At 36.9% G+C, this 20567-nt stretch overlaps 1 protein-coding gene across 1 annotated transcript in view; it reads left to right on the top strand.

The window, feature by feature from the left end:
• Window positions 1-20567, top strand: part of FREM3 (FRAS1 related extracellular matrix 3) — a 69607-nt gene that overhangs the window by 31357 nt on the left and 17683 nt on the right. The window contains exons 3-10 of the mRNA XM_074821284.1: window positions 147-293; window positions 2796-3026; window positions 3277-3402; window positions 6059-6310; window positions 15299-15448; window positions 17681-17890; window positions 18924-19121; window positions 19719-19883. Coding sequence (XP_074677385.1) covers window positions 147-293; window positions 2796-3026; window positions 3277-3402; window positions 6059-6310; window positions 15299-15448; window positions 17681-17890; window positions 18924-19121; window positions 19719-19883 — 1479 coding nt within the window. The remainder of the gene's footprint in view (window positions 1-146; window positions 294-2795; window positions 3027-3276; window positions 3403-6058; window positions 6311-15298; window positions 15449-17680; window positions 17891-18923; window positions 19122-19718; window positions 19884-20567) is intronic.

The raw sequence follows: 20567 nt of genomic DNA, 5'->3' as shown, positions 1-20567 counted from the left end.
ACCTCTGTCCTTCATATCTGCAGGTGAAAAAGCAGGCTGGCTTTTTCCTGAGGTGATACAAATATACTTAAGCAATGACCTTAGGGAATTCTAGTTGTGTTTTGCAAACTATATGTAGTATTCAGGCTACTTTTTCTGTGACACAGGGGGGAATATGTTAAAGAGCCAGCCATTTCGACTGAACTGGGCTTGGATTTCACTGGAGAAGGAGAACTACGTTGTAGATGAGAACTCCAAATATCTGGAGGTGACCATCAGACGCAGAGGATATCTGCGAGAAACCTCTTTTATCAGTAAGTAAATCTTTAATGTTTGAAGCTTCTTGCACCAGAAAAGGCAGCTGTTATTTTAAGGAGCTGTTCCATAGCTGCTTGTTCCTCTGTTTACATAATAAATTCCAAATAATAACAATGGTATAGGTTTTTACTACTCAGACATGGTTACGTGTTTCATTTTCTACTGCTGACACCAAGAAATCTGAGTATGTGTATTAGTAGATACAAGAACAAATCAATATAATGAACTTCTGTTTGCCCAGTGTCTGTTTCCTGAAGTCACTTGTCAGACAACAAAACAGAAATTGGGATACTCTGTTTATTTTGGCAGGAGCATACATTTTGTAATTCATTAACTTTAGCTATAAGAAAACAAATAAGTTCTTGAAGTAGCTGGTCTCTGCTTGTAGAACCAAGTTGTGGAGAAGTTATTTAAACTCACTTTACAAGGGCAGCGTTATGCTGGCCTTTTTGCTATGAGAAAATCCAAAAGCTACTAGAAATTCTCGAAGGGTCGTCTGCTAGCAGAGGTGGCTGATGTAGAGCACACTGACATTATGAGTGTGCTATTATGGGATAGCAGAGTACCCAGTCGTGACAGTTCTGCAAAGTAGGAGTCACAGAAATCTTTGCACCAATGGAGTGACTCAAGGAGCACTGAGCAGAAAGGTCTTTTTCTCCCTGATTTAAAAACAAGCAAAAAGAAAAAAGGTTTAAAGTTTCAGGTTTTCCATCATTTGAACCCATGCATGACAATATTTGCTTTGTGCAACACAAGTACATCTGGCTGTCATCTGACTATTAAGTAAATCAGGCATTTAAACAGTTGCAGAATAGAACAATGGTGGGAATTTAGGAATGATTTAGGAATTAAATCATTTAGGAATGATTTCACGCTCCACAGCCTTCAGAAGCTCTTTGCTAGCCATCAGGTTCTCCCACAAACACGTAGGCCATTGATTTTAGAAGGGTTAATCATTCTCAACTGGGGAGGTAAAGTGACTTGTAATTGCTGGCGTTGAACCTTAATATAAAGATGCTCATATATTTGAATGAATGCTGGATTGAAACCCAAAGGCAGTAATGAATTTCAAAACCCCACGGTGAGTTACAGATCTTCACTTCATTACATCCACAGCTGGATTCTGCCAGTATGTGTGCACCTTTGATTTAAAACAAAGAAGAAACCTAGCTATAAAAATATGCAGGCTTGAAAATGTGTAACAACTCTTTTTATTTTAAAAAATATTTTCTGGAGTACCTTCTTAAGATATATTTTTATGTATGGAACAGTCTCCAAAAAAAAAATCAAAAAAATGAGTGCTTGTGCTGCATTAAGTAGTAAAAGCTGAATGAATCCTTATGTCAGTTGTAGCACCCTGCATGCGAATTTCCAATAAGGCATGTTCAGATTTCTGGATATTTTTTTTGCTCTTTCAAAACATTCATGGTTTGTCATCCTTTTCTTTTGCTACAGCAAAAAAATGTCTGATCTGAATAGCAAACAAAACTGAGTTAAATCTTCATTTGCTGCTTTACTTTGAACTAAATGGATACGTCTCTAGCCCTAGAATCTGTATGTAACTGCGCTCTCTGTTTTTTGTTAAGATGAGAATGTGTAGTCTTTTAAACCTGTACAGTGAAAAGATTCTGCTTGAATAATACCCCAGAAGAGAGAATGGATATCTGACTAAGTATTGCAATTTAGAGTTACACAAGGAAGAAGAAATGGGGGTGGGAGAGAGCAGCAAATTTGCATAATGTGGTGGGCCCAGTAAATTCTGAGAATGTTGTTCTGTCTCACTGAGCTGCAATTCTACATCAAATGACAAGTTATTTACTCACTTAGCTAGGAGAGCATCTACAGAAGCAAGACTTGGACAGATGAAAAAGTCTTTAGAGGTCATTTAGTGTACAGGTGAAAGTGATAAAGGTACTTCACAGATCTTAAATGTGTGTAAGTACAGCACAGATACAGAGTAGTAACAGAAACTGTAATCACAAAGTATTAAACATATAATGATTAATTTCTCTTTGAAAGAGATGAGCGGTGGGGTTGTTTTTTGGTTTGTTTTTTTTTATGTGGGTGACATCTTAATTGACAAATCCATTTCTTAACAGACTGATACAACTTTTCCGAAGGCATAACTGGAAAACTTGTTCCATGAATTTTTATATAGACGGGAAAATTAGCCCTGTTGAACAGTTCGGTTCAGTCGTATTTGATAAATAACCTCATGCCTCAGTAACTTTGTTGATGGTTTTAAGTGCCCAGCAGGCGAAGTCAATGGAATTTTTCATGCAAATACAATTCTTTACACACACAAATGTTGGCAGGATCCTACTCTAATTACCTGTTTTTCATGAGCTATGCAACAGTATTAGAGAAAGTATGATGTAACCATCCTTACTTTTTTCTGAAGTAACTGCCAGATTAAAACTATTTTTTTGTGGTTGTTCCTTTAATTTTATTAAAATTTTGAAATGAATGGAGAATAATTCCTCCAAATTTTTATGCAGGTATTGGAACCAAAGATGGTACGGCAGTAAAGGATAAAGACTTCAAGGGGAAACCTCAGAAACAGGTCCAGTTCAATCCAGGACAGGCTTCAGCTACCTGGCGAGTGAGGATATTTGCAGACAATGAATATGAGGCATCTGAAACATTCCAGATTGTTCTGTCTGATCCAGTTATGGCTGCTCTTGAGATTCCAGCAATAGCAACAGTTGAAATTGTGGATCCTGGTGATGGTATGTATCACTTCTTGTTCCCTCAGAATTTGTGATTAGGTGCAGTATTGTTCACTTGCAGGTCCTGTGAGTACCTGTATCTGTCTTTGCTCTCTTGTGGTTCAGCCTTGTCTTAAAGCTTCACTTAGCTGAACAAGGAATTTGTATTTCTTATTAAATCTCTTCCCTGGCTAAATTCATACTCTGTATGTAATGTCATACAGGTGTTCAGCCTTGGTGCTCCCCCTTCTCTCATCATGTTTTTCTTCAGTATCTACAGTGTATATTCCTCAGCTGGAATACAGAATAGAGGAAGATATAGGTGAATTGCTGATTCCTCTTAGAAGATCTGGAGATGTCAGTCAAGATCTGATGGTCATTTGTTCTACACACCAAGGTATGTTATCTAGCTGAGTAACAGATTATTCAGCATAATATTCACGTTTAGGTAAGTAAGAAAGCAAATTCAGTTGTTGTTACTCAGCAAGTACTGCCAGTAACTTCAGTAGCTGGAACAAGTGACTTTTGCAGGCAACTTATGTGCGTTTAGTTCTCTGCTTAGAGAATGTTTTAAAGCCCGAAACAGAAGAATATGTGTGTGTGTGTGTATGCACACACATGCATATACGTATACATGTACGTATACGTTTTTTGAAGAGGCACCATTTTTTTTCCACTGAAGAGGAAATGCCTGTCCCTGCACTGAATGTTTAGAGGGAAAAAAGGATTCTTCCAGTCTTAAGCCCTGTACCTCTCCTGTTGTTGAGGATCTGGGGTTGTTTAGTCTGGAGAAGAGGAGGCTGAGGGGAGACCTCATCGCCCTCTACAACTACCTGAAAGGAGGGTGCAGAGAACTGGGGATGAGCCTCTTTAATCAAGTAATAAGTGATAGGACAAGAGGTAATGGCCTCAAGTTGTGCCAGGGGAGGTTTAGACTAGATATTAGAAAGTATTTCTTTCCAGAAGGGGTTGTTGGGTGTTGGAATGAGCTGCCCAGGGAGGTGGTGGAGTCCTCATCCCTGGAGGTATTTAAGACTTGGGTTGACATAGCACTTAGGGATATGGTATAGTTGAGAACTGTCAATGTTAGGCTAATGGTTGGACTGGATGATCTTCAAGGTCTTTTCCAACCTAGACAATTCTGTGATTCTGTGATCTGACCGATCACTGCACCTTTCTATATACCCTGAATGAGAACTAAGGACCCCTGTGTGTGGGGGGGTGTTTCCTGTTGTCAGTGTTTTGCTTTTTGACTATGTAGCTGCAGTAAGCCAAGTCAAGGCTTCAGTTGATTCAGCAAGAACTAGTATTTCAAAATTGACAGGCTACAGGCATTGCATATCACTTTTTATTTAAACATAACTGATGCAGAAGGCTGCATGAAGCAATGATCGGTCTTAATAATGCTTTTTATCTCACTTGTGAATTTGTGTTATCAAAGAAGGCGATATATAGAGTTGGTCATGAATCACAGAGAAGAGATATAGATTTAAAACGAAAACATTTCTAAAATCAAATGAGGTTTTGGGATTTTGGTTAGGTTAGAGGCCAGATGCAAAGTTCAGATCACAAGTCTGTCTCCACTTGATATTCAGAGATGTGTGAATGTAAGTTTGTGGTGGTGCACTGACTTTCAGCACAGTGATAGTCACTCATACTATAGTTAATACAGACAGGTAATTGATAATATGATTCTTTTTTCAACTCATTTAAATCCTAAGTTTTCCAAATACAGTTCTTGACTACAAAATAAGCCTGCTATAAACTGAAGAAGCAAGATGGCAGAGGAGAGAAAGTATTAGATATTGTAAAAATAGTAGATATTATAAAATATATCAGGTAACTCTTAATCAAAACTAAAATATGCATTCAAAAATAGATTTAATAAAGATAAGGTAACGGCATTTATAAATGAAATCAAGCTTAAGATAGAGGTTAACCTTTATCCTAAGCAGTGAAATACAGAAATTTTGATTGAAAAAAATGGTTTTCATATAGAAGTCTTCTATCCGCTAGTCATAGCTTGAGATAACTAGCATTCTGTACGCTTCATGTGCAGGGAAAATGGGGGGATCATACTCAGTTCTGTGACTTGTTTAAACTTTTGGTGTAGAAAATCCTTTTAACACCTTTTGTTTCTATTTTACCCTTACCTGTAAGAGTCAGCCTGAGCGGTTGGCAGGAATCTTCAGAGTATAAGGCATTCAGAGGTCATTTGTTCCTTCATCAGTGACTTATAACGGCTTAACAGAATGTTCCCCTCTTTTGTCGTGTATTGAGGCACAGAAGATCTTACTGAGTTATTTAAGGCTTTTTGTCCTTGTAGGCTAGTCATTTACCCAAATGCACAATTGCTGTAATTGTTCTCATGATCATGCTGCAGTAATTGTTTTCATAAACATGCTGCAGTAGAATAATTTTTTGCAAAGTTTTAAATGTGATAAGCATGGTAAACATGACGTCTCTCATTTACTCTTTCTCAACCTGCTTATTGTCTGACACATTACTAACCCCTGTCTGTGGTAAAGGAGTGTAATCAATGCATGTTGTATGTACTTATGAAGCTACCTAATGTACTCAGAATTATGTGGGTTAGAAGGGAGCTTGGGAGGTCTTCAGTTAGATCTGCTCCTCAAAGCAGGGGCAGCTGTGAGGTGGGACAGGGTTGCTCAGGCTTTTGTCCCCTGAAAATCCCTGTGGACCCAGGGCTGGCCACTGAGGAATTAGTTGACTCACTTCTCTCATCTGGTTGAAGTGCAACCCCACAAAAAGTTGAGTCAGGATAACTGGTAATAATGGTGAATTGGGAGCAGGAGTGGTTTCCTGAGAGTACTGGGTGACAATAAGAGCTCTCTGAGCCACTTTGCTGCTGGAGAAGTTGTAATTATAAATAGGAGTAATTTCTTGTGTTTAGTTACCGAAGCATATTTATTAGTCAGTTCCAGCATAAAAGACTTTTTCTGTGTTTGTTTCATTTAAAGGCCTGTTGTTTTTCCACTTCTCTAAAGTCCTGAGTCCCTGTAATTCATTTTTTTTACCCTCTCTCCCCATAGGTTCTGCTACTGGCACAGTACCATCCACTGTCTTGTCTTACTCTGACTACATCTCACGTCCTGAAGATCATAGCAGCATTATTCATTTTAATAAGGATGAGACTGAGAAAATCTGTTGTGTTATCATTATTGATGACTCTCTCTATGAAGAAGATGAGACCTTCAATATTTCTCTGAGCATGCCAGTGGGTGGCCAAATTGGCACTGAATTCCCAAGCACTAAAATAATAATTTTGGCTGACACAGATGATGGTGAGTGTAAAGAAGCAATTTTGTTTTGCTGGGGCTTTCCTCTTTGGAAGTTTTACTGATTAAATAATTTCTTTCACTGTGTTTTTGTTTTTTAAACACCTGAAAACTTGGGTCTATGATTTTCTTACTCAGAAAAACTGGCAGAACAGACGTGAACTGTGTTTAAGATATAGTGTAAATATGTGTCATGCACTTTAGCTTACGCTGCTTTGTTATTGCAGTAGGAGTTGAGGATTAGATTTTCTTTTCTTTACTGGCATGGACTAGATGGCTGTTTTATTACTCTGAAGTAGATCTGTGAGGGTTAGATTTACTGTTACTGCAGCAGAGCCCGTGATTACAGTAGTTTACACAGGTATAGGATTAGTTTTGTGACAGTATTTTAGATGAAAATAATGTGTATACTATCAGATAAAGCTAAAGAAATAATTAATAGAGGCTAATTTGTCATGCATGGTAATTCCTAGAGTGTCAAGACTAGTGCACTTTTAAGGTAGAAATGCAAGTCTTCCTTTTTTGTTATAAAATTTGAGACACAGAATTCACTTCAAGAATTGATACTATTAGACAGAAGCAGAAGAAAAGCCATGTATTTTATTGTCATAATTCTGTTTGTTCTTCTAGTCCCTGTCTAAATCTTTCTTGCTAATCCAATCTTGTGAATATAATTGTGCTAAATAAGGCAGGAGTTTTGTACTGTGATTAGACACGATGATACATGATACATGGTCAGGTTCAGTATTTAAGATATACTGAGCTGATTGTTTGGAGCTTTTGATTAGCTTCATAAATAATGAGAATTTGGGGGCTGATTTCTGTGTCCTGCAATAAAAAAAGTAATTTTCACTCTGTTATATGAAGTAGAAGCTAAAGACGCAGGAGACTATTTCTATTAGCTACTGTTTATTTCTACCCTTTTGTAAGTCCTGCAGAAGTCAACTAGTCAAAACAGACACAGTTAAATTGGTGAGGGGGAAAATGTTTTCTCAAAGGAAACATGAATGGGCCAAAATAATCACTGGTGTAATTTCTCTGAGGCCAAAGGATTTACATCAGAAGTGAATTTGCCATGACAATGAAGTTAATAAGAGTATCACAGTCTTTAAGTTGATGAGATTTGTCAGAAGGCTTCTTTATCTCTTTCAGAGAATAGGAAGAGAAAATAATGCATAACTAAGCCATTGTGGCAAGGAAAGAATTGTTTTCTTTACCTGACTCAATGACCAGATTTTCATTTTCATGGAAAACAAAATCATTTATTATCAACAGATCAAAACTGCTTCCTATGCAGTTTTCAATAGATAGAAAATTATTTGATGTATACATAAAGCTAAATTACCATATAGATAATTATATTAGTTGACAGAAAATTATCATGCTTCTACTTTTCAATACAACTTTGATAGGTTATCATATATTCACTTTCTTTCCTTCTTTGTTACAAAGCTTTCTTTCTAAGAGTACCATCCAGCAAAATACTTAATAACCTATCATCAGACAAATTCTGGGTAATTCTGGACTCAGCCTATGTCATATGGAAAGATAGCCAGGGTTGAAGCTCAATTTCTTAAAGTGTGCTCTGAAATGAAGAGTCTTTTAAGAATGCATCACTTTGTAAGACTATTTCCATTTTGAATAAACAGACAGAAAAGAAGCTGCCACTCTATTTTGATCTGACCTGGAAGTAGACTGTTGGCATTGGATTGATTGATAAGAAACTGGACAACCTCCTTTATCAAATGTGTAAAATTTGAGTTTCAAAGAGTAGTTTCACCAGTTTTGTTTTTCTGCAGAATGGCACCTTGATCCACCAAGTTTCTAATTCTTATACAGTACTGTAACTGTATATACAGTGGATAAGTATGTATACTTACCGCTCCTACAGTGGATGGTCCTACAGTCCATTAAAATGAAAAAGAAGATTTCATAGCCATATGCCTGGTTGTGTCTGAAAGAGGAACACTTAAGGGTTTTTGTTAATACTGGGAAAAACAGGTTGTTTAAACAGATAACATTTCTCAATGTAAAGTGCAATATGCTAACAGCTGAAGTATGCAGACCAAACTTGGAATGATTTTTAGACTCAGCAAAGGAATAAGGCAATAGTAAACCTGAAGGTGCCTCTTTCCAGCTGGAGAAAAGCTGAGCACAGCTTTGATATGGGATGTGACTCTATTCACACAATCCTTTGGTCAAGTTAGTTATGATGAGGTGTGCTGTGATGCCTCTAACAATGACCGGAGAATCCTACAAGGAGAAAAAGAAATTAATTGAGAGATAAAGGCTTTAAAATATATTTTAGTAGAATTATTCACAGCCCTAAGGGATAATAATAATCCTGTGTTAGCCAGCCCTAGAAAAAGAAAAGGAAAATGCAAAATTTTATTATTAGGATCTGATAGTGTTCCAAAACTACTTGTATGGATATGTGACCATACACAGCATAAATTAATGTTGATTCAGGACATGATTAGCTTTAATATAAATGAGCCTGGAACATGACACACATTTTTTGCATTTGTGGGGTTTTTTTATATTACAAATTTTTACAGAAATGTCCATAATATGGGCACCACTTCCAGAATTTTACAGGTTTATGAACTGCTTAACAGCTTAAATAAAAAGTAAGTAACATTGCAGCAAACTACTAGGCATAGTCCTTCATGGCAAGTAACAGAAAGATCTGAGTTCTGAACCCCTTTGTTTGTAAGTACAGATGGTAAAAATATAGCTGGGTTTAAGTAAAGGGCACAATAGCAGATAAGCTTGAATAATTACATCATAAGTGCTTAGATACCTACAGAGGTGTTAGACTACATCAGTGCAGTCAATGGAGCTTTTGTTGATAGTGAGATAAAGCCTTTTTGACAGTGTAGAGAAGTGTGCAGCTATGACCACATGCAGATATATGCAGTATGAATGTGTTCCTTGCTATAACAAGCAGCACAGGAAGTACTCCTCACACTTTTTCTAAATAAAAGTAATTTGGGAACCATTACTTTGCTCCTTTGTTCACCCATGATGAGATTCTGTGAACGCTCCCTGTCATATATATAAAAGCAAATATCTTGTGCTGATTTTATTCACAGCATTCCACATCTGATGATGATCAAATAGAAAGAAAGCAGGTTATTGTGTGATATTAGTATTGGTATTGCTTAACATTGGTAAGGTTTGAAGTAACAAATACATTTCTTGTCAACAATTTAAAAAAAAAAAAAAAAAAGACATTTGGGAGAGAAAAGGCTCAAGCTTCTTAGACCAAAGAAAGCTGTATGTAAATGCCACAACTTTAATGTCAATCATTTTGGTGCATGTCAGTGGAAGTTGAAGAATTAGTTATGTTAAGCAATCTTAAATGTTTTACTGGCAATTAAGCTTTACAGCAAGAAGGCAAGTCACTTGAAGTGTCATCAAGGAAAGCAGTCAGTATGTTGTCAGAGTTTCTGTTAGCAGAATTACTGCTGTTTAAGTAGTTATACAGAGTGGTTCACAAAGTATATAACATATTTTGGAAAAAACATTCTAGCAGTAAATATAATGTCACTGTAAGGTGAGATAAATACCAGGCATTCAAACGTTATTAAATTCTCTTAGTCACTATTCCCATTTTGAAAGTCAGATACCAGAGCACAGGCAGGAATGGAAATTACTTTTGTCTTGCTGGCCGTTCTGTTGAGATGTCTCATGAGAGCTTCATAAAGCTTGTGAGATCACTGGTATCCATGGTGCTGTGTGTGTGAAGATGGAGGAGAAAGCAGTTTCTTGGTTTTATTGTTTCAGGGTTCGAGGTTTCTTACGTATATTCCACATAGGTTTTCCTCTCTGAAGGGCCCTGTCTTGCTGCATTTTTAAACAAATGGTTCTGTATAACGACCTTATACTGGAAAATAAAGCACACATTGCAGTGGCTTTTTTCTGTGAAGTGCATGAAAATTTTCAGTGTTACCTGTACACAGGACTGTTTACATCTCTCAGACTACAACTGTAAAACTTATCCCTATTTAGCATCTGAAGGATTCAGATTTCCACCATCTGTACTCAGGTGTGGTATGGTTTGTGTATTATATGGAGGAAGGCATAGATCAAAGTGTGAAGTATGGTTTGAGAGGCATACGCCCAGGGATTCCTTAAAGAGAAAAATGACTTTATAAAGAAAAAAGTCCTAAAATTTTGTTGTCAATGTCATAAGGAGAGGCCTCCCACAGGCTGCCTCAAGTGAAGATCCATAGCTCCTCACAGAATCATGTTATATGCACATAAAAACCAGAAATAACTCATTAGGTCTCAGGTCTTCAAAGTCACCAGTTTCATATAGCTTAGTGCATGAAAAAGTTTAAAACTTAAATATCTCTAATTATTACTCCACATTCTCATAGCATCATGGTAACAAATAAAGGAAAGTGTTAGTTCAAGACTTAAAAAGAAACAGCAAGTTAATAGTCAAGACATCAAGTCTATCCTTTGATCTAGGGTGTCTCCAAGCCAGAGAACAATGCAGGTTTTGTAGTAGACCCTTGATCCTAAACCAGTAAGCTAGAAGTTGTGTATCATTTTCCTGTAATGTGGGCACCTGGGAGCATGCTGTCCTGTCCGTGTCTGGCTGAGCAAAGGGTCTGGCTATTCAGTAAACAGCTTTGAAGAATTAGGTGCAAACAGTTTGTGATTTTTCTAAGCAAGTGGAAATCCACCTTAGCTCTTTGCTTGAGTGTTTAAGTGGCATCACAGGTAGAACAGGTTTCAGGACCACAGCTTAAAAAAACCCAAAGACCAAAAAAACCCTAGAAAATTGGCTGGCTTTCCAGGCCAAACTAACACTTAGAGCTATTATTTTATGAAGGAAAATTGATTTTAAATTAATAGTTTTATGGTATTTCATGATTGAAATCACTATTGTTTACTAAAGATTACTAGTTACCTCAGATGCTGTTCTGCTTTCTTAGTTAAATGTTCAGTAATTAATGTAATGATTTTTTCAGGGATCATCATAAAAGGGAAAGAAGAGTATAAATGCATGAATGACCTCCCCTTTTAAAACTGCTTTTCTTTTTTCCTTTTTCTTTTTCTTTTTTTTTTTTTTTTTGACTTGGTGTATCAGCTTTTGAAATCCTAAATAAGGTATGTGTCTTTAAAATATACTGCCTTGGTAGAATTTAAGTGTACTGAGGTTATCTTTGGGCTCCGTACTAAGAATGGGTTGTGTTTCAGAGACAAGTGATTACTTCGTTGTAATAACTGAGTCACAAGTGTCATCTTCCTTGAGGGCTGAACCTCAAGTGTTTAACAGCCTGTTGACTGATGTTTATTATACCTACTATTTTTGGGAGAGTAGGTGTATCTAGATTGGACATTTGGAAACTCTGAAGACACAGAAGATACTGTTGAATATATCAATGGTCACAGTATCCGAGGAACAATTCTCTCTCATTGTACTATATTTACATGGGAAACATGTTCATTTGGAAGATTAAAAAAAAAAAAAAAATATAGCATTACTTATTTTTATCTTATTTTCATCTGCTTGTCTCGAAAATGAACAAAAGTATTTGCTTACTCTGTATTTTTCATTGATAATACAATAAGATTAAGAGACTTTGGATTGTTGCAGGAAGCATTTCAAGTTCTCTCAGCAGGAGAATTATAAAAAGCTCAGCACAATTTAAAATGACAAATTATGGTAAGGATAATAGAAATGGGAAAGATGACTGTAATAAGAATGATACGACTGATTATTGCATTTCCTTAAGCCATATTTCAAAACAAAAAGCTTGTTATCAAAAGGAGCAGCACCGACATCTGAAGTTATAATGTTACAGTCCATACAGTTGTACAAACAGTATGCGCATTCAAGGGGGAAAAAAATTTACTCTCACAATTAAGGAGGTTGCTATTTAAAGTCCAATTCAAGACAGTTATCATGGACTGCAATAAATTGAACTGCCTGATCTCTTAAAACTTCAAAAGAATTACAACCTGTACTTGAAAATCCATTAAGCTGTGCCTAAAGGAAATTGATGGACTTGATATTTGAAAGCAGATTTCTATGTAAATAGAGAAAATTAACCAGTCTACTTTTTAAACTAATCTAGAATCTCAGACAGTTCTTTCAGAGGGGAAGAAGAAATGAGAAAGAATAGATGATATATTACAAACTTTTTTTACGTTTTTAAAAAATATGAATAATAATTTTAACTACAAAGACTATTGATTACTCTTGCTGAAGTAAATACTTTGCAGTGATCATCATCATGAAATGTAGCCAAAATTGTAACAGTATTTGTCAAGTTGTATTTTTCCAAATGGTTTTTCCATTCCTGGTGGAGGACCCCAGTGATTTTTCTGCCCACTCACTGAAGTAGGATCTTGGTCCCAGTGACACCAATATAACCTGCAGTGTTGCCATTGCCTTGTGAGGAATTACTCTTTCTGTGCTTTACACAAACAGAAGTGTAATGACTTATAGGGCATCAGAGGTCACTTGATAATCCATTAGCTGTGATAAAAAGGCATGTAAGTTTGGATATTTAGACTCCTACTCTTCTCCCCACCATGTGGAGAAGACTTAATAGTTAAAAATGCATAGCCTGTGGGAAGGGAATGTGATCATCTTCAAACTCTTACCTGTCATGGCAGGGGGAAAAATGCCAAAACTGGCAAATAACTGATGATTAAAACTGCTGATTGGAGGGGTGGGAGGAAGGTGGAGAGAAAAAATTGTGTTGGGATACTGCTTTAGGCAAGGCAAAATTTTCTTTGAAAACATCTTGAAGTATTTAATTGACATAAAATGAGACATTCAGTTTGACTTTCAGTTGTGATACCCTTCTTCTTAAAACACAAAAATACTTCAAGAAATGAAAAACAATTTTTCAAGAAAGCCAACACCTCCGGTCCCCCACAGGTTGCAGTTTTTAGCTAGAAGTAAGTTCTGCAGTCCTGATGAATAGATACATTCCTCAGAAAAACACATTTTCAAAGAGCTTTGTGTATTGTTAAACTATTTAACCCACCATCATGTGTCTGGTTTCATTCTCCAACCTTTCTCTTGAGTTTTGCATCCAAAAGCTTTGCTTTGTTAGACATCCTGCTGGGTGACTAAGGAAGGAATTGTTTCAGCCTTTTTAAGGGTAATCTATCAAAAGGTTGAAAATAAATATTAATGCAGTCCTGCTTGGAACATTTGTACCTTCCTTAATACTGTGTGCTGAAGATCTTATCTGCTTATACAGTAAGTCTTTGTGATTATTAGGGTTTGCTCTGATGGTAATGTGAAGGTTTGCAGTTCAGTGGCTCAAGAAAATTACAGTAAGTATCCAAAGGTGCCTGCAAGCTGGAGTGGCAATCTTTATATAGGTATGGGCCAGATGGTGTTCTGATGTTTTTATATATACATGGAAGAAGGAGATAGTGCCTCTAGGCAAATGTAAAATTCACACATTAGCTGAGCAGTACAGTCTGTCCCTGTTGAGAATAGAACTTAGCTAGATATCCTCCCCCATTCACAAAAGATCATTTATTTATGTTTGGGAAGGTAAGATCCAGAATGTAAAAAAATTATTACTAGGATGAGGCACTTTATTATTGAATTGCTTGACATTATGTACAAAACCTTGTGTATTTTTCTGTGTTCTATTTGGCACATTGAATAATTGAAAACTGTTTGTCCCATCTGTAAAATTGGCTTTAAGTCCAGTAATAAACTGAGCTCTGGAAAACACCAGAAATTTAAAAAGTCTTTATGGACCATGTTGTTTTACTCTAAGCTTCCATTTCCTTAACTGTAAGAGACAACGATCATGACTTCTAAAGCTTTTCAGAGTTCTTTGATTTTCCCCAAGAGGTGCAACAGAACTGCAGTGTATTAGATGAGTGCCAGGCTTTTGTGCAACTGCTGGTGGTTCCACTAAAGAAGATACTGGCTATTGTGCTAAAATAATGTTACTGTGGTATTGGAGAGGTTCTCTACATTGTGTTCATATAGGTTAGTAATAATATACAACACAGACAAAATGTGTCAGGCTTTATTAATACTGATAGCATGATAAAGCTTACTATTGTTTAGGTGACAAAAGTAAAGGAGGCCATGTATTGAATTTAGCAGACTCTATCCATTAGTTAGTAAAAGCAGCAGGTATAATGTGTCTCCAGTGTGTGCTGCTTCATTCTTCTTGATGGGTATTCAGAAAGGCAGCTAAATTGGCTCTGGTTTGAGAGTCTTGTGATGTTTGATCTCTTACGCTAAACAAGAGTCTGCTTAAACCCGATTTAATATTGACCTTTTGCATGACCTGGATTGTGCAACTTTTTGTATTCCCTATGAATAACTAAAGTCAGTTTACCGCACTGAAGAAAAAAACAGCTTGTAACCCTTTCATCTGCTACACCGATGTCAAATGTATGCTTTGAAAACAATTTAAAAAAAAAAAAAGTCTAAACTCTTGAAATCCTTCAACTGCCTTTATCTTTTAGGGAGAGGGGAAGGTATATTTAGGTATCTACTTCCTTTAATAGTAAATTTCAAAAAAATTTCTGCCTTACTTTACTTAGCAAAAATGTAATGGAAGAACTATCCCATATCTTATGTCTATGTTATGCTACATTATCACAATTCCTGAAGTGGCCGTTTTACTTCAGATGGTAAGGTAAATAGCTGGCTGTGGAAGATCTCCATCAGCTGCAGATAAGATAAAAAATATTTAGATACAACACTTTATTTACTTAATTCAAGGAGTGTTTACTTTGTTTTTTAAAGGATTAAAACCCCCTTATGTTAAGTTGTAGGCAGGTGTATTTATGTAAGCAGACAGTAGATATTACTGGAATTTGCAGGGGAAATTGGTAATTCTGGGTTGGTTTTTTTTTAACATATTAAAAGTCAAACTGCAGAGTTTAAGCACTAAAAGTCAGACTGGAGAGTTGAAGCACATGTGCACAAGAGCAGGCCAAAGAAGCTTTTTCAAAAATATATGCATTTTTCTCTGTATTTAGAACCTACTTTGTACTTTGCTAACACTGAATATCAAGTGGATGAAAGCGCTGGTTATGTGGAGATTCGTGTCTGGAGGACTGGAACAGATCTGTCCAAAGCAGCTTCTGTCACAGCGCGTTCCAGAAAAACAGAACCAGTGTCAGCAGAGGGTGAGTTACGTAAAAATGTTGCTTAGTTTGCCTTGGACTATGTGAGCATGTGTGAGGGACGTGACAGCATGGGAAATGGGATACCTGGCATTCACTCTTGTTTATCTTCAGTGTATATATGGGCTGGAAAAGTTAAGTAAAAGACATAAGACGTGGATTTATCAGGTAGAAACATGATATTTGTGACCCCGTTGTGTATGGCAAGAACAGCTCAGCTAAGCTCACTGACTTTCTGAATGTGAATAAAATGATCATTAATTTACTTGCACCTCAACTCATGGCAGACATTGGGGGAAACAACTTGAGCGAGAGAGAGTGTTGTCTTTATAGCACTGTGTTTCCCTGGAATAAAACTGAATTTACAGCATAAACCTGCGGTTGCCCTGAAATGATTCTATCAGTACAGTAGCCAAGGAAGCTTTATTTATCTATGAGAGCTGGTATAGCTGAGATTTTAGGGTGCCTCAGTTACCGTGGGGAGAAATTCTCGAAGGCACCACCAGTGTGACCTCCAAGGATTTTCTCTATCCAACACTGACCCAAAATACCCAAAATCTGGTGACTGTGTCTGTAAAACCCTTGTTTTGTTTCTCAGTCCCAATGAAAAGTCAGTTTCGCTATCAGACTTCGGGAATACTTAGGCTGGCCAAAATTTTGTGGTGCTGTTTAAATATGTTGCTTGACTTGCTAGCTGCTAAATTAATTTTAAGGAGCAGTTATAACTGCTGGGTGTCAAGGAAATCAGTTGCATTAACGAGAATTTCTTTGTTCAGCCCGACAAATTGATGACACACTGGCAAGAGACAGGTAAGGCTTCAGAAATTTTCGTATTAATCAAGCTGAAAGCAAAATTGTCTTTTTTAATAGGTGTGTGATAGATGATCAGATTTGCTACCAAAATAACAAAGAGTTACAGCAACTAGTAATGCAGCATGTATGATTGAAGGTACAGTTAATTAACTTATAATGTACGTATATGAAAATAGAATTTGACTACAGTTACTGAGGAACAGAGAAGCGGTTAGCAAAATAAACAATGTGTGTGATGAATATGTGAAGACTCACTATTCAGGTGAGAAAATATATTTGGGTCCTACAGGATTTTCTGTGTTGTGCATAAAGTAGCGAACTAATGTTGCATTTCTAATCTTGTGGTTTTAGTTTTTTTTTAAAAAATCACTTCTGCTAAAGCCTACTTATGAGATTTGGAAAAAATACCCTCTTCATTAAATCTTTTCCTAATTTTAAGTATTTATAGAGTTTTAAATGCAAAAAAATCTTAATATGGTTGTATATGAAATGCCTATGCGCACAGTATTTGATTAAGGAAAACAAAACCTGTGCAAGAACTGTGGTTCTTCATAATGCACAGATCCAACCAGGGAGGTCAGCTTTTATGAAGGTTAACTGTTCCTTGCCTCTAATCCAGAGGCTGCAAAATGATATGTAAAAGAAAAAGGCACAGTTGCTTTTAAGTATGTAAATTTAAACATACTGTGACAAAGAAGGGAAGGAATTGCTGTCATTACAAGCAACAAGTAGAACATTTAAAAGGGGATAGGCAGGAACACTCTGGGTAAAAAGAATGTAAAATTATGGAAATAGAATCTCAGTGAAACAATGGGACAAAGAGGAAGGAAGAAGTGAAACCATTATACATCTTCCAGTTTAGATTTAATAGTCTCATGCACACACACAAAAAGTCATTCTAGGTGTTCTCACCTGCACTGAAGCTGCCTCCTTCTTTTAGTGATGAGACAGTGGTAACAGTATGATTTTTAAGCTCAGTGATCTAGCCTGGTGCAAGACACTTTTTCTTAGGGTACAGCTGGAGTTATTCTGGCACAGACATCTGCTCCTTTAAAGGTAAATAACTGAGTAAAACCCCATGTATGTAGTCAAGACTTGAGCGAAAGGGTTAAATTGCTGTGGTTATGAGGTCTGTTGTGTGTTGTTGATGCTGTAGCCTGTTACTCTGCGGTTTAAGGGATCTTAAACAAGTTTTAATTGTGCTGATTGCATAAAGAGTGAATGGTGATCCAGATAGGCGTTTGTGTGTGTTTTGCACTGTATATTCATTGTTCCCAAATTTATTTGTGCATGACAAAAATCTAAATTGAATTTTCTCCAGGATAGCAGTAGAAACAGCTATGAACACATTTCGCAAATGTACAAGTGAATGTTAACATATAGTAGTAACTGACCATACAAGTCTTGTTGCTTCCCAAACAGCTGGATTTGATTACGTGGGCATCAGCCGTAACCTGGATTTTACACCGGGAGTCAACATGCAAGTGTTTCGAGTGATCATCCTTGATGATTTGAGCCAGCCTATTCTGGAAGGTTCCGAGAAGTTTGAACTAGTTCTCTGCATGCCCACGAATGCAGTGCTTGGAGAGCCCAGCAAAGCCACTGTCTTTATCAATGACACTGTCACTGACTGTAAGTATAAAGGGAGTGGGGGACAGTTTTTTTCAAGGATTTTTCCTCTTAGTGTTTTAAGTGCACTTAGAAGGTGGAAGAGCTCTTTTGGCAGTAGCATAAATTACTATGTGTATATATGCTGTGATATATCATTTACCCCAACTACATTATAAAGATTAACAGCTGTGTGCTACACCTGAAGTTGGAATACAGGGCTATAGTGCAGGGCAGGTTCTTTACTCTGTCTTCTCTTCCTTCTCATTATGTACTTGAAGACACTGTTTTGGACAAGTTAACATTATAGTGGAGCTGTGCTGCGAGCTAAAAGTACACTTGCTTATGCCTGGTGCGTTAAGGCTATTTGAATGAATATTAATTTGGAAGGTAGAGAAGCCATAGGGATTAAACTTTTTTTCCCTAATGTAGTTATTTGAACACTAAAAATTGTAGGGAGCTAAGTTTTTCAAATAATAATGAGATATTGATGCTCATGCTATTGAATGAAGCTTTTTACTGTGTTGTCTCTTCTAGGGGAGCATTAAGGTGGGGAAAAAAAGGTAGGTGTAAAACTTTAAAAGCCAGCAACACTCAACACAGCACAATTTTGGGAGGTTCTCCAGCACTTGGTAAATAAACCAAGCTGACTCTTAGCGGTCTCAGGTTTCTGCAAATCCACAGCACTTCAAAGACTTAAAAAAGCTATATTGTTTTAGAAAACTCATTCTCCAACAGAACTCTGAAGAGTGGTTATAGTTTCACTGTGAAATCACCAAGTTTTAGCTACTGGAGAAGACTGGTGACAGAATTAGTACTAAATTGGCAATTAGTTGCCATAGACCAGTTAAGTATTTGAATTTGTCTAGATTCAAAATCTGTGTTTAAAAAGCATGTGTAAATCTGAGCCTTCTTCAGTTTACTGTAAAAGGTTAACAAATAAAATGCTAAGTTAAAGAAAACTATTACTTTTTTTTTTTAATCGAGGAAAGTGATTAATATTTTCTACCCATGTGTGAGGGTCCTTTTCAACTTGCGTAACATGTTCTGTTGTCAGTACCCAAAGTCCAGTTCAAAGAACCGATGTACGTGGCAAATGAGAATGATGAACAGCTGGTAGCCCTCATTTATCGAAGTGGTGACATTAACCATAAATCCACAGTGCGTTGCTATACTCGCCAGGGTTCTGCCCAAGTTATGATGGACTACAGTGAGAGGCCAAATACAGATGATTCTGTAGTGGTGTTTCTCCCAGGTAAGCTTTTCCCATTGGAATTTGAACTTAATTTTGTCTGACAAGTAATCTGATGGTGAATAAGAGCTAGACCTCCAGGACATTCTGGGAGTTGTTATGCCAGTTGAGCTTCTGTGGATAAAGAAGGTGACACAGGACTATTTAACAGTTTTGTGACTATGACAGCAGCACTTTCAAATGCTATTATGGCTGAAGCTGGACAATAAAGAATTCGGTAATACTGACCATCCTCTGCTATGCTTTTCAGCATAGCACTTGTTCATGAGAATAAGCAGGAATGACATTGATACAGTGCTTTCAGCAGAGGAGAGTCAGAGCAGCCGGTTCTTTGCCATATAACACCCTGCTGAATGGTGCACGGGAAGCTGCTTAGTTCCTCTTGTGGCAGAGCCTTGGGATTTTCCCTTAGCAGAGATTGACTCAAGCACAACAAAAAATTGAAGGATTCCAGTCAGCACTAGTCTCTGCTTCTGTGTTCTTGAGACTGTCTTTTCTATGGCAAGCCGGAAAAAGCGTGGGGGTTTTGTTTTGTTTTTATCCTGGTCTTTTGCGCTCCTATGAAGATAATGTCTTGTTCTTGTCCATACCTTTCTGCAGGAGAAACTGAGAAGCCCTGTGTGGTAACTCTGGAGGATGATGTAATTTATGAGGAGGAGGAGGAATTCAGATTGGTGCTTGGAACACCGAAAAGTAATTCTACTTTTGGTGCTTCCATTGGGGATCAGAAGGAGACCGTGATCAAGATTAAGGATGAAGAAGACAGTGAGTTTTGTGTTAGTTGTTGATTATATACGTAGCTGCAAACAGGAAAATGGGACTAATTCCATTCAGTTCAACAGTTTTCAAAGTACCCAGTACCAAGCTTTTCAACAAACTGTCAAGTATTTTATTTTTATGTTTTGAATTTGCACCTTTTTAATCTATTCTGAATGCATCACTGGTGCTCTGCCTTTTGTGAGATAATGGGAAGAGAAATCCTCTTGTTTATTTCCATTCCATTTATTGCTCTGTATGTGTTGCTTTGATAACAGTATCATAAATTTGACTAAATTGAAGAATCATGGATGCCTGGGGTCAAATTCACAAAACTTTCAGCAATATAATAGGGACTTTTATGTACGGATGGTACAGTTTATGCATCTGAAAATATCAAAAGACGTGTTAAAAAAAAAAAACAACCCCAAACCATCACAAACCAAACAACCCCAACGAAACAAAAACCATAATTGATAATGTTGTAAAATGGACACCTTACAAGTCATGGAGAGTAATTTAAGAAAATCAGATTTATCCCATATCTTTGACAAGGCATTAGAATAAATAACTTATAAAAGTAACTGCTTTCTTCAAAAGCTAAACATATTTTATCTCTAAATATTCCACTCTAGGCTCCACTGAAGCAAACACCAGAGGACCACGTATTCTCCTTTTAATAATAGCTACATG

The sequence above is a fragment of the Strix aluco genome, chromosome 4 (assembly GCF_031877795.1).
Source record: "Strix aluco isolate bStrAlu1 chromosome 4, bStrAlu1.hap1, whole genome shotgun sequence".
In the NCBI taxonomy this organism is placed as follows: domain Eukaryota; kingdom Metazoa; phylum Chordata; class Aves; order Strigiformes; family Strigidae; genus Strix; species Strix aluco.
Note: the sequence above shows the minus strand (reverse complement) of the source record. Positions and strands in the feature narration are given on the sequence as shown.